The following is a 16,244-nucleotide window of genomic DNA, read 5'->3' on the forward strand; positions in this document are numbered from 1 at the left end:
AATCCCAGCACTTTGGGAGGCCAAGGTGGATGGACTGCCTGAGCTCAGGAGTTCACCAGCCTGGGCAACATGGCGCGACCCCATCTCTACTAAAAATACAAAAATTAGCCGGGTGTGATGGTGGGCGCCTGCCTGTAATCCCAGCTACTGGGGATGCTGAGGCAGGAGAATCACTTGAACCCGGGAGGCACAGGTTGCGGTGAGCTGAGACTGCATCACTTCACTCCAGCCTGGGTGACAGAATGAGACTCCATCTCAAAAAAACAAAAAACAGAAACTGGAATAGACTCCTGGATCCATGTCTGGATCTGAAGAGGGCTCCATCTCCTGAGGGACTGTTTCCCCAGAAGGTGATCTCTGTTTCAAAATAAGTCAATGACAGGTCTAGAACAAGATAACATCTGATGTAGGTGGCTAAAACCTAAGACTCCAAACCAGGCCTGTATCTAAACAAATGCTTAATATTAGCAAATGTTAATACATGGGGAAGACTTTCCTTTACAAGCTCCCATTAAACTTCTTTCTTTTTGTCCTTAGTTTTCATGTCTTGGCACTACTATCTTTAACTGTTGCCCATAAAGCAAACCTCTTTTTGCAATGGGCTTAGGACTATGCTAATAGATTATTTAAAAAAATGCTGGTTGAACATGTGGTCTCATGCCCCTTTCCAGTAGTTCTGGCTTTCCTGGTGGGTATCTTCTCTCCAAGGAAAGAAATATATTGCTCGAAGGAGAGAAGATATTGCATAGAATATCAGAAATACATTTGTGTTTCTTAAAAACAGTCATGGTGCTTGACAGTAGTATGATGAAGGATAAAGTACATCACTAGCCTATTAATAATACTTTAAAGGCTGGGCGCAGTAGTTCACACCTGTAATCCTTGCACTTTGGGAAGCCAAGGCGGGCAGATCGACTGAGCTCAGGAGTTTGAGACCAGCCTGGCCAGCAAAGTGAGACCCTGTCTCGACTAAAAACACAAAAATTAATCAGTCGTGGTGGTGTGCACCTGTAGTCCCAGCTACTCAGGAGGCTAAGGCAGGAGAATCACTTGAACCTAGAAGGCAGAGGTTGCAGTGAGCCAAGATCGCACCACTGCACTCCAGCCTGGGTGACAGAGCAAAACTCCATCTCAAAAAACAAAACAAAAACAAAACAAAACAAAACCTTTACAGACTAAAACGCATGGAAGGAGCTTCTTAGTAAAAGAAACTAGTTTGTTAACTTTAATGCTGGCACTGTCCCAACTAAGTAATGAAACAACGACACTGTCCCAATTAAGAGATAAGACACCTTGATTTCAGAATGGTATAACACAAATTTGGGATGGTTTTATCTGGCTTATCCCTCCTTCTGTCAGCTCAGCCACCTTGTCCTTGCCACCCCAACTTTTTATTTATTTATTTATTTTGAGACAGTCTCACTCTGTTGCCCAGCCTGGAGTGCAGTGGTGAGATCTTGGCTCACTGTAATCTCTGCCTCCTGGGTTCAAGTGATTCTCCTGCCTCAGCCTTCTGAGTACCTGGGATTACAGGCATGCATCACCACGCCCAGCTAGTTTTTGTATTTTTAGTAGAGATGAGGTTTCGTCATGTTGGCCAGGCTAGTCTCGAACTCCTGACTTAAGGTGATCCACCCGCCTCATTCTCCCAAAGTGGAGGATTATAGGCGTGAGCCACCGTGCCTGGCCACTTTGCCCCTTTATGTTGGGAACAAAGAAATCATACCAAAGATATCTGGCCCAAAAGCACTGGAGATATGGCATGGATACCCAAAGAACTGTGTATTCACACCATTATATTACAAAGTACTGACTGGCATGCCATTTAATGTATTTATTGATTAGCTCCAAATGGAACATTTTGGCTATGTGGCACTAACCTATGACCATGGTTACTTCCAGGATAGTGAGGATGATGTTTTTCGGGTTATGCTTAATCATATGTTTGAGTAGTTTGTACTTTGCCAAAACCTGCAAATTTTCCTTATTTATGATCTCATTGGGTTCATTCTGTGTTTCATTGGTATGATCACTTAGCTTCCATCTTCATACCACAAATGAGTGTTGAAGATGTTATTTGGCATATAGAGGTCCTAACCAATTATACCCAAAAGATAGCTACATAAGTATTCCATTATTAAACAATAAAGTTACTCTTATGGAAAAGGCCATTATTACAAAACCGTATGGCTTTTGACATACTCACCGAAGCCCAGGGAGGAACTTGCATTATCATAAAAACTGTGTGTTATGTCTGTATCCCAGATGAATCAGATAATATCACTACGTTAATGGATAATATGAAAACAACAACTAACCTTGCAGATCCAACACATCTTTAAACAACTGGCTAAGCAGCTAGTTTTGATCTTGAAGACTTGGTGGCAAAAGCTGTTACTTATTCTAGGAATCATAATCATTTGTTGTTGTCTTGTTTTTGTCTGCACTGCTATTAGATTGCCACTGCGCCTGGCTATTAATCAGATTTTAAAATAAAGTAAATTTTTTTAACTAATTTACACGAAAAGCAAGTACAGTGGTTCTCGAACATGATTGGGCAACAGACTGTGCAGCTTGCCAGAAATAGGTTTCTCTCATGAAAATTCAACCCCCTCCACACACGGCCATCTACTTTCTTCTTCAGCAGGGACTGACACCAGGGCAACCGTATTTTCCTAAATACCTTAGGAAAGTAGTTCAAAACCTAGATATATCTTGGTCAGAACAAAACCTGGCAAACACTCATGATAAACGGTATATATAATTCCTTAAACGAAACATAGAGGTTTGTAATATAAGATAATCCATCTTTGTCTGTGGAATTCTACTAATGAAATATGTTCTTGGAGACCCAAAGACTGAAGTTATACCACTTCTTCTTAATCTTTTAAATATTATTTGCAGGCCAGGCATGGTGACACACTCCTATAGTCCCAGCTCCTCAGAAGGCTAAGGCAGGAGCATCGTTGGAGCCCAGGAGCTCCAGGCTGTAGTGTGCTGACAGCACTTGTGAATAACCTCTGCACTCAGCCTGGGCAACATAGTGGGACCCCATCACTAATAAAAAAGTGAGATCAACATTATTTATTCTGTTACTCGGGCATAAAATAAATATTAAGCACTTACTACATGCCAGAGTCTATTATGTCTGCTGCAGATATTGGCTGTCATAGAGTTATAACTAACAGGAAACCAAATAATTACGTAGTATAATTTTAAGTGGTGATAAGCACGATTGTTTCCCCCAAGCCATGCCCTTAATTTCTAACTCTTCAGATAGTGTTTCTTTAAAAAATTTCTTGCTAATTTAAAAAAACTTTTGTTTTGAGGCAGGATCCCACTCTGTTGCCTAGGCTGGAGTGCAGCGGTGAGATCTCGGCTCACTGCAGCCTCCATCTCCAGGGCTCAAGCCATTCTCCCGCCTCAGCCACCCGCGTAGCTGGACCACAGGCGCGCGCCACCAGATCTCAGTTCTCTCAACAGGACTCTCATTGCTAAGATCCAAGGATCCATTAATTTCCTTTTCCTTAACTCTTCTCGCCTCTGCAGCTTTCTTTCCTCATCCACTTTTTAAACAAACGCAGGCTTAAAAAGCAGGGAATATGCCCGCCAAACTCTCGGCTCCCGAACCGCTCTTTCCCTCCCTCTGCCGGCCACGCCTCTTATAGGCCCGGAAGTTTACCCCACCCTGCACCGTGATTCACCGGAAGCGCTCTAGGGAGCCCTGGAGCTTCCGCTCCTGCCCAGTTTTGTTCCGAAAGACTTACGGAGGAGGGAGCTTGCGGTGCGTTCTGGGAAAGTTGCTGGGCCAGCTCTTTTGTTTCCAGTCTGAGCGTTGCATTCGGTTTCCCGAGGGTCTTCTGAGGCACCGCGGCTGCGGTGTTCTGAGTTCCCGGCCCTCCGCAGGGAAGCCTCCTCTTCGTACCTCGTTTTTTGGCTCGTGGGGGGTCCTCCCACCGCTGGCCGACGCAGCCAGCATGTCCGGGGTGCGCGCAGTGCGGATCAGCATCGAATCGGCCTGCGAGAAGCAGGTCCATGAGGTGGGCCTGGATGGCACCGAGACGTACCTGCCGCCGCTGTCCATGTCGCAGAATCTGGCGCGTCTGGCCCAGCGGATAGACTTCAGCCAGGGTTCGGGCTCCGAGGAGGAGGAGGCGGCGGGGACCGAGGGCGACGCGCAGGACTGGCCGGGCGCCGGGTCCAGCGCAGACCAGGACGACGAGGAAGGTAAGGCCTGCATCCGCTGCCCGAGTCCGCCGGTCTGGGTCCCAGCACCCGCGCGGGCCTCGGCCTCTCCCGCGATGGGGGTGATCTTGTGCGTGCGAGAACTTTTGAGTGTCCGTCTAGCGGAAGCGTAAGGATACTTGGTCGTCATCTTTTTGTTGCTGCCGGACAAGGTAGGACACGACTTTACGTAATACTCCTGCGGGTCTCCTTGAGTGGCAGCGTTTGAGACACTGTCAAACCGTGAAATGTTTAAATGAATGCTTCTCTGTAGAGGGCCTTTAATGTGGCACACTTAGTGGCTAAAAGAGCCCTAGATCGGGGCTCTGCCCCTTGCCGGCTGTGTGACCTTGGGCGAGTTACTTTGCATCCTTGTGCGGTGTGAATGATGGTAGTAGCACCTGCAGAAAAGAGGTCTGTTTTGACTGAAATGTGTGACGAGGTCCAAGAGGTAGGCGGGTCCAGATCATGTAGAGCCCAGTAGGCCAGGATAAGCGTTTGACTAGTGTTAAGACCACTGAAAGCTTTTGCAGGATAAGTAGAGATGATTTTGTTAAAGGTTACTCTAGATGCTTTCTAGTAAATGAATTATAGGGAAAGCAAAACTGGAAGGGAGGAGACTAGTTAGGAGGGAAGTGAAGAAACAATGAGTGGGTTTCGGATTCTCATTATTGTCAAGGATTTTTGAAAAAAAATCACAATTCTTAATTTAGTTATGCAGCAGACCCAGTGTAAATGGGAATTTAAAGATGTCATTTCAGGGCAGTGCTGTTAGGATTATTAGGGGTCTATTTGCGAAAAAAGGTAAATAATACTGTATACCTCACACAAAAATTATTTCCACAGTAATTTTTGAGGATTGAAGTGCCAAATGAAGGAAGTAAAACAAAGTGTTAGAAGAAATAATGAAAGAATAGTTGTATTATTCTGAGAGTCGGATAGATCTTCTTAATTTCAGAAATAACAGGACAGGCATAGTGGCTCATACCTGTAGTTCCAACATTTTTGGAGGCCAAGGTGGAAGGATCACTTGAGCCCAGACTTCAAGACCAGCCTGAGCAACATAGGGAGCTCCTGTCTCTACAAATTAAAAAAATTAGCTGGGCGTGGTGGTGCACGTCTGTGGTCCCAGCTACTGGGGAGGCTGAGGGAGGAGGATGGATTGAGCCAGTGAGATCAAGGCTGCAGTGAGCTATGATTGTGCCATCGCACTCCAGCCTGGGTAACAGAACAAGACCCTAACATCCACACACACAACCACACACCCACCTACCTTACAAAGTATAGATATATTACTTACATAAAATTTAAAAATAATGGGAAAAGATGCCATAAGCAAAGTAAAAAGATAAATGCCAGACTGGGAGAAGTTCTACACATATACCACAAATTTAGTTGATATCTTCTATATTCAAAAAGACCCTTCAGACTGAAAAGAAAATAATGACACTTTGGAAAAATAGGCCAAAGGTATCTGAAGGCTCATAGAGGAGAGACTTCAGATACCAATAAACAGAACATAGACCCAATCTCATTACTAGGGACTGGGAAATTAAAACATGATTAAGATACTCTTTCCATGCACAAAATTGACAGAAATTGAAAAGATTGTTAATATTCAGGGTTAGGAATGTGAACTGGTAGTGATTCTGAAAGACAATTTGGCAGTTTAATATGTGCCAAAATTTAATTTTAACTTTTTTTGGTTTGTTTTGCTTTTTTTTTGAGACGGAGTCTTGCTCTGTCGCCCAGGCTGGAGTGCAGTGGTGCAATCTCGGCTCACTGCAACCCCTGCCTCCTGGATTCAAAACGATTCTCCCACTTCAGCTTCCCTAGTGTGTGGGACTATAGGCGTGCGGCACCATGCCTGGCTAATTTTTGTATTTTTAGTAGAGATAGAGTTTCACCATGTTGGCCAGGCTGGTCTTAAATACCTGATCTCAGGTGATCCACCCTGCCTCGGCCTCCCAAAGTGCTGGGATTACAGGCCTGAGCCACTGCGCCCAGCCGAAACTTTTAAATGTATATCTCCTTTGATTCACTATTACCACGACTAAAAATTTAACCTGCAGAAAAAGTTGCACATATACAGGGTATATATTCAAGGTGTTTACCACTGCTAGCATTGTTAGAAGCAGTTTACTTGTTGGAAGCAATCTACATGTCCATTAAATACAAGTGGTTAAACATACCGTACATCCATGTTCCAGAATATCATACAGTGTTAGAAGAATTAAGTAGACTCATAAGTACTAACATGGAAGTGTCTCTAGGAAATATTAAGTGGGGGTGGGGGAAAGGCAAGTAATAGAAAATTGGAAATAGATGTATGTAAGTGCATGGAAAAACCTTTGAAAGGGTACACTCATTGGGGCCGGGCGCAGTGGCTCACGCCTGTAATCCCAGCACTTTCGGAGGCCGGGGCAGGCAGATCACGAGGTCAGGAGATCGAGACCATCCTGACTAACATGGTGAAACCCCGTCTCTACTAAAAATACAAAAAATTAGCTGGGCGTGGTGGTGGGTGCCTGTAGTCCCAGCTACTGGGGAGGCTGAGGCAGGAGAATGGCATGAATCCGGGAGGTGGAGCTTGCAGTGAGCTGAGATCGCGCCACTGCACTCCAGCCTGGGTGACAGAGCAAGACTTTGTCTGAAAAAAAAAAAAGAAAAGAAAGGGTACGCTCCATCTGTTAATAGTGGTTACCTCTCAGGAGGGGAGAGAATCGGGTGGGGAATGAAGGAAAACTTTCACTTTTTACCCTCTAATTCTTTATTGTGTGAACTCTATATAGTGAATGTTCATGTATTTAATCACAATACTTTTTTTAATGGTTAAAAGGAAGATATGCTAATAGTGGCTGGCTTACAGGTCATTTTCATTTTGTACTTTTCTGTATTTTGGAAATTTTGTACAATTGTAAATTCAAGTTCTAAACACTGTAAGAAGATTATTAAAAAGGTTTACATAAATTTGAAAAGATATTTGAGTCTATAATGTTGTAATGATAAATTTAACCTGTGGAAATAGATGTCATATTCATTTTGCGATTGTAGGAATGCTAATGTGAATGTTAACAAAGATTTAAGAAACGGTAGAGGAGATGGCATAAATAAGAGAACAATTTGAAATTAAATTAATTATTTCTCCTTTTAGTACTTTTTAAACCTAAGTGAGCTGTCTGCCATTCAATGTAACGAATACTTCTGTATTTCTTTTTTTCTCTCTCCCTTTTTAGGAGTGGTAAAATTTCAGCCTTCCCTTTGGCCTTGGGACTCAGTGAGGAACAATTTGAGAAGTGCCCTGACAGAGATGTGTGTTCTCTATGACGTTCTCAGTATTGTTAGGGATAAAAAATTTATGACTCTTGATCCTGTCTCTCAGGATGCACTTCCTCCAAAACAGGTATTTGTGGACTTTAATTGAATAATAAAATTTTATTTATTAAATCCCAGGACCCTTTTTTGGCTTTGTGCCTGTTGTTCCATTTTCCTTTCTTGCAAAATTAAGTCTAGATGAAGATTTAAAGACTAACTGGTCTAAAACAAAGCCATACAACTGCATTTCCTTTTTTTTTTATTATATACCTATGATCCTTGGAAGAGTTAAGTTTCATTAAGAATGTAATACCTTTAAGGCCAGGTGTGGTGGCTCACGCCTGTAATCCCAGCACTTTGGGAGGCTGAGGCGGGCAGATCACGAGGTCAGGAGATCAAGACCATCCTGGCTAATGCTGTGAAACCCTGTCTCTATTAAAAATAACAAAAATAAGCCAGGCATGGTGGTGGGCACCTGTAGTCCCAGCTACTCAGGAGGCTAAGGCAGGAGAATTGCTTGAGCCTGGGAGGCGGGGGTTGCAGTGAGCTGAGATCGCACACTGCACTCCAGCCTGGGCGACAGAGCGAGACTCCATCCCAAAAAAAAAAAAAAAAGAATGTAATACTTTAAAGGTTACCAAATCTCAACAAATTCTTATAGCCTGGGTCCTTGGTCTGTGATATATTACACAAAAATGTGATGATATAATGGCTTTGGAATCAGGTAGACCTGGATTCAAATCCTGCCTCTGCCTTCATTAACTGTGTGACCTTAAATTAAGCAAGTTATTTTCTCTTAAGTCCCTGTTTTTCCATCTAATCCTTCCTTCCCTTTTTTTTAAGGGATGGATTAGAAAAGTTAGGCGAAATTATGGAGCATATTGAGAGCTGGGTAGAATTGCTGCTGTTTCATAAACAGTGTATTCCATTTTTGAACATTTGAAGATGAAAGAGAAGCAGCAGGAAGATGAGTTGGTGAATAGTCTGAAATCATTGAGGCTACTTGGGTCCTTAAGGAAAACAAGTGTCAAGACCATAACCAAATTAGTCATGGAGAGGAAGTAATGACTGTTAGAACCCATTTGTAAATAAAATTAATTGAATAGAATTACTCACATAGTAATAGTTTCAGAATCTAGAAACATTGTGCTGGGGGACTAATAGAGTTCCCTAAATCTGCATTCTTCATTTTACAGAGAGAAAACTGAAGCTTAAAGAGATTTGTAATATGTTCAAGTTGCTGTCAAGCCAGTAGTTAGGGAGCCAAGACTAGAACTCCAGCACCTAACTCATAGCCCCACTGCCTTTTCTACTATACTGTGCTTTTCCCAGAAGGGAGTCTCCAGGAATTTCTTAATATCTCCAGGAACTCTTTTATTTACATTCCCTAATACAATCAAAAGATTATTTTGATATGTTTATGAAGCTTTTTATGTGATTTTTGACTCTCATACAGCCAGAAAACTGTATTAAACTGGTTAGTAAAATACACAAATTATGGTGATTGTGGGTATTTATATATGCATATGTGATACATAGATAGTGACTTCTGATCAGTTTTCCAAAAAATTAGGATTCAGTGAAGTACATTTAATATTAACAATGGCAGGGCACGGTGGCTTATGCCTGTAATTCCAACACTTTGGGGAGCCAAAGCAGGAAGCCAGGAGTTTGAGACTATCCCAGGCAACATAGCAAGACCCTGTCTCTACTTAAAAAAAAAAAAAAGCCAGGCTTGGTGTTGCACATCTGGAGTCCCAGCTTCTCAGGAAGCTGAAGCAGGAGGATCACTTGAGCCAGTAGGTTAAGGCTATGGTGAGCCAAGATGGTGGTACTGCATTCTAGCCTGGGTGACACAAGACTCCATCTCATGACCCTGCCAAATCCCCCTCTGCGAGAAACACCCAAGAATGATCAATAAAAAATTAAAAAAAAAAAAAAAAAAAAAGACTCCATCTCAAAAGAAAAAAAGTTAATGCTGTGTGATTTTAGTCCTAATTCCAAAAGCACTTTAATAGCTTACGGTAAGATACAAAATATGGTAAGCTACAAAATACAAGATAATTTTACAGTTATACCCATTGCAGTCATTCATTCATTCATTAAATCAAATATCATGTGCCAGGCATTGTTCTAGGGTTTGTGGATATAGTGTTTTCTGCCATCATGCAGGTTACCATTGAAGCAGAGATTATAGATGTTAATCAGAAGTATAATGAGTGCCAAAAAGGTTATATATAACTATATGTGTGTATGTACAGGATAGGGGGCTGGCAATATATAAGGAGAGGAATGGCAGTACATTAAGAGGGGACCCTAACAGGCTGGACAGAGTTGATGCAATGGTAAGTTCTGAGTAGAGGCCATTGTAGTGTTTTTGGTTTAACATAAGTAAAGCTTTGAGTGAGCTGGACAAAGAGATAGGTTAAGGTTATTATTTTATTAAAAACACTGTTATGTGTACTTGCCCCTCCTTTTTGCTTTTTGTTCACTTCATTTTATTATTGATAAAATGTGTAATTTTAGAGTCATTTAAAAATCTTGCAAAACTGCATGTTTGGGTTGTTTTTAATAGAATCCTCAGACGTTGCAATTGATATCTAAAAAGAAGTCACTTGCTGGAGCAGCACAAATCTTATTGAAGGGGGCAGAAAGACTGACTAAATCAGTTACCGAAAACCAAGAAAACAAGCTACAAAGAGACTTCAATTCTGAGCTTTTGCGATTACGGCAACACTGGAAACTTCGAAAAGTTGGAGATAAAATTCTTGGAGATCTGAGCTACAGAAGTGCAGGTATGAATAATTATTAAAAACTATACTTTCTGGCCAGGTGCGGCGGCTCATGCGTGTAATCCTAGCACTTTGGAAGGCCAAGGCGGGTGGATCACTTGAGGCCAGGAGTTCAAGATGAGCCCAGGCAACATGACAAAACCCTATCTCTACCAAAAATGCAAAAAATTAGCCAGGCGTGGTAACATGCACCTGTAATCCTGGCTACTTGGGAGGCTGAGGCATGAGAATTGCTTGAACCCAGGAGGTGGAGGTTGCAGTGAGCCAAGATCGCACCATTGCACTCCAGCATGGGGGACAGAGCAAGACTCTCTCAAAAACAAACAAACAAAAACAATGCTTTCTGTGTAAGTATAATGTTAAACATCCTTCTATAATGTATTATTTCTCAGCTATGTATTACATTTCAAAATTTTAATTTCTGTTCATATAAGCCAAAACCACTCTTATCAGAACCTTATAATAAATAGCCTAGTTTCTATTTCAAAACCTTTTAGGTACACTTAACAGAAAGTTCAAAGATGGGGTTTATGTGCTGACACACCTTGAAGCATAATTGACTTTTTAGTTAGAAATGAGGTAGAACTACACTCCTCAATCAAGGCCTTACCTGTAACCCTTAAAAACTGAACATGGCGGGGTGCAGTGGCTCACACCTGTAATCCTAGCACTTTGGGAGGCTGAGGTGGGCAGATTGCTTGAGCTTAGGAATTCGATACCAGCCTGGGCAACATGGCAAAACTTCATCTCTACAAAAAATACAAAAATTAGCTGGGCGTGGTGTTGCATACCTGTTAGTCCCAGCTACTCAGGAGGCTGAGGCAGGATGATCCCTTGAGCCCAGGAGGTCGAGGCTGCAGTGAGCCGAGATTGCACCACTGCATTCCAGCCTGACCTTGTCTCAAAAACAAAAAACAAAAAAAAACAAACGAAAACTGGACATGATGCAAGTGTTCTTCTGAGAATTAAAACAAACAAACAAAAAAAACTGGACATGAAAGGAGGAAAGAAACTTTCTATTCTTTGCCCTTTCTTTTCCCATTAATCTGCTCAGCTGTTTTTATGTCCTGAGTGAAGAGAAAGGGTGGCGAAAAGGTTTGCTCTCCTTTTTCCCACCAAACTAGGGCTACAACACTAACTTAGGGAATGCAACTTTTGGGGGCATACTAAAGTTTGATGATGTTGACTTCATATTTCTTGGTATAAATTCTTAGTGGTTGAGCTATAATAAATAGTAGGTTTTACAAGGTAATAATGGCAATGTTTTATAAGCTGCTGAGGCAGTCAGAGGGGCTGGCTGTATGGAAAAACTTCATAGCTCAATGGGGTAGAAGCTGTGAATATCAGGGGAGGAGGCAAGAAGTCTTGGCTTTGATAGTTGAGATAATGGTAGAGTGATATCTGAAAGATTCATTTGCCAGAGTAAGCTATCATTATCCTAAAATTTAAAAAAGGTTAAGGTGGTTAAGTCAAATACTGGAGGACTGACATGCTTCAGCATTGATATTAGTTGGGTTGTTTTGAATCCTGAAGGTTAAATCTCATTATAAAGATGAATTAAAGATGACAAAACCATTTAAAAATTTTAGTAGGTGGTCTGTAGAAGCGGTGCTTTCTGGTTTTGGGCATTTTCTTTTCCACAAATAATTTGTGTGCAAGAACTTTAATTCTATCTTTGGGGTAGTCACTCATGATTATGAAAGGATTTGATCACATTGTTTTTAATTGCAAGAAAATCTTTAGCATCTTCCCTTGTTATAAAACCAGTTACATTGAACCACCTATTTCTTATGTAATTCAGTGGCCCAGAACAACTTACCCAAACTTCTGACCTACACAAAAACACATCACATAAAATGTAGGAACTGGGCTGGGCGTGGGGGCTTACACCTGTAATCTCAGCACTTTGGGAGGCCAAGGTGGGAGGATTGCTTGAGCCCAGGAGTTCAAGACCAGACTGGACAACATAGACCCTATCTCTAAAAAAAAAAACTTAAAAATTAGCTGGGTGTGATGGCATGTACCTGCAGTCCTAGTTACTTGGGAGGCTGAAGTGGGAGGATTGTTCAATCCTAGGAGTTTGAGGCTGCAGTGAGCTATGATTACACCACCACACTGCAGCCTGGAAGACAGAGGGAGACCTTGTCTCTAAAAAGATAATAAAAAATAAAAAATCTAGGAAACTGGTTGAAAAAAAGATGTTGTGTGCACTATACTCTGTCTTTCTGTTGTTGGATGCAGAGCACTTAGTTGAAACCTTAGTAGAGAGGCTAAGCTCCAGAAGTATTTCATCCCCAAGGTTTCATTTCTAGGAATACACCTCTTTTTTTTTTTGAGACAGAGTTTCACTCTTGTTGCCCAGGCTGGAGGGCAATGGTGCGATCGCAGCTCACCACAACCTCCATCTCCCGGGTTCAAGCAATTCTGCCTTAGCCTCCTCAGTAGCTGGGATTACAGGCATGCGCCACCACGCCCAGCTAATTTTGTATTTTTAGTAGAGATGGGGATTTCTCCATGTTGGTCTTGGCTGGTCTTGAACTCCTGACCTCAGGTGATCCATCCGCCTCGTCCTCCCAAAGTGCTGGGATTACAGGCATGAGCCACCACGCCCGCCCTGTGAGTACACCCATTTTTATCAATACTCCATTGGAATAAAACAATTTGGATTTTCTGTGGAATTCTTATTATAATGATGTCATTAGACTAAGAAGTGTTTTTTTTTTAAGGTAAATAACCACCCACCCACCATTATCTTTCTTTCCTTTGTTCACCACTCCTCACCCTTTTCCCCCAAAACGTATGTTTTTTAGTGGGGACTTACTTTGTGATTCAGTGATGTGGATGTGAAGTATTATGTATTTAATAATGTGTGTCGGAATAATATGTTAACTGTTTTATATTTTCCTATTTTTAATACAACATTAGGATCTCTCTTTCCTCATCATGGTACATTTGAAGTAATAAAGAATACAGATCTCGATCTGGATAAAAAGATACCTGAAGATTACTGTCCTCTTGATGTCCAAATTCCTAGTGATTTAGAGGGGTCTGCGTATATCAAGGTATTTGTCAAAATATTTTTCAAGTAATTTCTTACGAATAGCCTGAAGTTAATTTGTTAACTTTTTTTGCTTTTGTTGTCATATAGGTTTCAATACAAAAACAGGCTCCAGATATAGGTGACCTCGGCACAGTTAACCTCTTCAAACGACCTTTGCCCAAATCCAAACCAGGTATGGTTATGTTCTATCCTCTAATTTCTGGTCTTATTTGAGCTGACATTTTAAAATAAACTGAAGATAAATCTAGGTAGGAAAAATAGACATTTTGAAATAAGAACAATTCAAAATATACTTCTAAAATTTATCAATAAACCATTAGTGAATAGCTGTGCAATTTTTTTTTCTTTTTTGAGACCGTGTTTCTCTCTTGTTGCCCAGGCTAGAGTGCAATGGCACAGTCTCGGCTCACCGCAACGTCTACCTCCCAGGTTCAAGCGATTCTCCTGCCTCAGCCTCCCGAGTAGCTGGGATTACAGGCATGCGCCACCATTCCCGGCTAATTTTGTATTTTTAGTAGAGATGGGGTTTCTCCATGTTGGTCAGGCTGGTCTCGAACACCCAACCTCAAGTAATCCACCCGCCTCAGCCTCCCAAAGTGCTAGGATTACAGGCATGAGCCACCAGCAACTTTTTTTAAGATTGGACTTATTTACTGGTTTTTTGTGTTAAAGAAGTGAGATTTTTATATTTTGGAAAGAATATAGCTTTGCACAGTGGCAGTATCAAACCCAGTGAGGTTTATCTGTGGCATGATTATTGCTAATTGATACTTCCCTCTACAGGAATTTAAACTTTCCTCTTCAGGAATGAAAGATTGGGGTGGCGGGGAACTTCTCAATACCCTGCTGGGATGATTTGTAACACAGCTGGCACTGGCAATTTTTGACAGTCTCTATAGAGAGTGAATAGGAAAAAAAGAATATACCGTAATGTAGTGTTTTCCTAAACTTTTGTCATATGTATTCAGATCACCATTTAAACTAGTTAATGCATAATATGGTTAGATAATTGATACATATATTTCTTGTCTTTCAGGTTCCCCACATTGGCAGACAAAATTAGAAGCGGCACAGAATGTTCTCTTATGTAAAGAAATTTTTGCACAGCTCTCTCGGGAAGCTGTTCAAATTAAATCACAAATCCCTCACATTGTGGTGAAAAACCAGATTATCTCTCAGCCCTTTCCGAGTAAGAGCAGCCCTTTTTCGACTTTATGAACAGGACTTTGTGTTTTGGGGAATAGGACAGAGAAGGTAGCTCTTAGGGTGTATTGGGAGAATAATGAGAGCAAAGAAATAGTGTGCTATCCATAGTGACAGCCAGTAAAGCATGTAACACAAACTGTACTGTGGAATCTGTTCTGTCCTAAATAGTGTGACCCTTGGATTTTTAAGCTACATATTAAAAATTTGCACTTACGTAGTCATTATTGTGGTCAAGAGAAAAGAAAATTTGCACTAGCATAGCTACAGTTACTTAGCAACAGTTGCTTTGAAGGGAGATTTTTTCAGGGATCCTGCCTTATTATCTAAATGAGAGGCCAATTTAAAAATGTTTACTCTTAACGCCTGTCATCCCAGCACTATGGGAGGCCGAGGCGGGCATATCACCTGGGGTCAGGAGTTTGAGACCAGCCTGGCCAACGTGGTGAAATCCCATTTCTACTAAAACAAACAAACAAAAAAATTAAAAAAAAAAAAGTTTACTCGTAATAGTCTCAAATTTGTAGAAACTGGATTTTAATTATATTATTCAAAAGCAGGTAGACTTGCCCTGGAGATCAGTTTGTATTTAGCTTTGCACTTGTTTTTTACATAAATTCTAAGGACTGTCGTCTTAGAAGGAAGTAGGTTTTAGTGGTGAGAAATTCCGTCCTACTTCTCATGGGAGCAGGGAAGACTAACTGTCTTTTACGCAGTAGGACTGCCTACCTACTCTTATTTTAAAGGAAACAACAAATTAATATATAGCTTTTTCACCAGTCTTTAGCCAGTTCAAGGGCAGCAGCCATATTATGTGTCAATAGAATTGGAATTGTTAAAATACGTGGTAGCTTATTATATTCATGAATAGTTTTTTTTTTTTTTTTTGAGATGAAGTTTCCGTTTTGTTGTCCAGGCTGGAGTGCAATGGCGTGATCTTGGCTCATTGCAACCTGTCCAACTCCCGGGTCCAAGCAGTTCTCCTGCCTCAGCCTCCCAAGCAGCTGGGACTACAGGCACACGCCACCATGCCCAGCTAATTTTTTTGTGTTTTTAGTAGAGATGGGGTTTCACTATGTTGGCCAGGATGGTCTCAATCCCCTGACCTTGTGATCCACCCACCTTGGCCTCCCAACATGCTGGGATTGCAGGCGTGAGCCACCGCACCCGGCCGAATAGTAATCTTGATATACAGATGTTAATCATGAGGTCTGATCTTCAAGTTTAGAATATATCTTTTGAAAATGAACTATGATTATACTTTATGAAGACAGTTTGTACCTTTCCATATTTCAGGTTATTTACATATGTCCTCTTTCTTTTTATAAATAGGCTTGCAGTTATCTATTTCTTTGTGCCATTCCTCAAATGATAAGAAATCCCAAAAATTTGCTACTGAGAAGCAATGTCCGGAGGACCACCTTTATGTCCTAGAGCATAATTTGCATCTGCTGATTAGAGAGGTAAGGAAATAAATGTTTTTCTTTGCGCTGTGGTGAGTATGTCCAGGGCAGTGAGTATGCACAAAGCCCCTCTCGTCTGCTGAGTCTTGATTATTCACATAGCAACAACATTCACTGTCTGATGTGAAAGATCCTTGCTGTGTGCTAGGGGAATACAGAGATAATCACAATACTGTCCCTGTTCCC

The 16,244-nt window shown here is 41.4% G+C and overlaps 1 protein-coding gene and 1 pseudogene across 1 annotated transcript in view; both read left to right on the forward strand.

Annotated features, from left to right (window-relative positions):
• Positions 1-3,420: 3,420 nt before the first annotated feature.
• MED17 (mediator complex subunit 17) overlaps positions 3,421-16,244 on the forward strand; it is a 29,328-nt gene continuing 16,504 nt past the window's right edge. Inside the window, exons 1-7 of the mRNA XM_019036723.3 lie at positions 3,421-4,227; positions 7,461-7,627; positions 10,115-10,334; positions 13,257-13,393; positions 13,480-13,564; positions 14,429-14,581; positions 15,928-16,058. Coding sequence (XP_018892268.1) covers positions 3,978-4,227; positions 7,461-7,627; positions 10,115-10,334; positions 13,257-13,393; positions 13,480-13,564; positions 14,429-14,581; positions 15,928-16,058 — 1,143 coding nt within the window. The 5' untranslated portion in view covers positions 3,421-3,977. The remainder of the gene's footprint in view (positions 4,228-7,460; positions 7,628-10,114; positions 10,335-13,256; positions 13,394-13,479; positions 13,565-14,428; positions 14,582-15,927; positions 16,059-16,244) is intronic.
• LOC115936428 (uncharacterized) lies at positions 14,096-14,294 on the forward strand (annotated as a pseudogene).

This window comes from Gorilla gorilla, chromosome 9 (assembly GCF_029281585.2).
Source record: "Gorilla gorilla gorilla isolate KB3781 chromosome 9, NHGRI_mGorGor1-v2.1_pri, whole genome shotgun sequence".
In the NCBI taxonomy this organism is placed as follows: domain Eukaryota; kingdom Metazoa; phylum Chordata; class Mammalia; order Primates; family Hominidae; genus Gorilla; species Gorilla gorilla.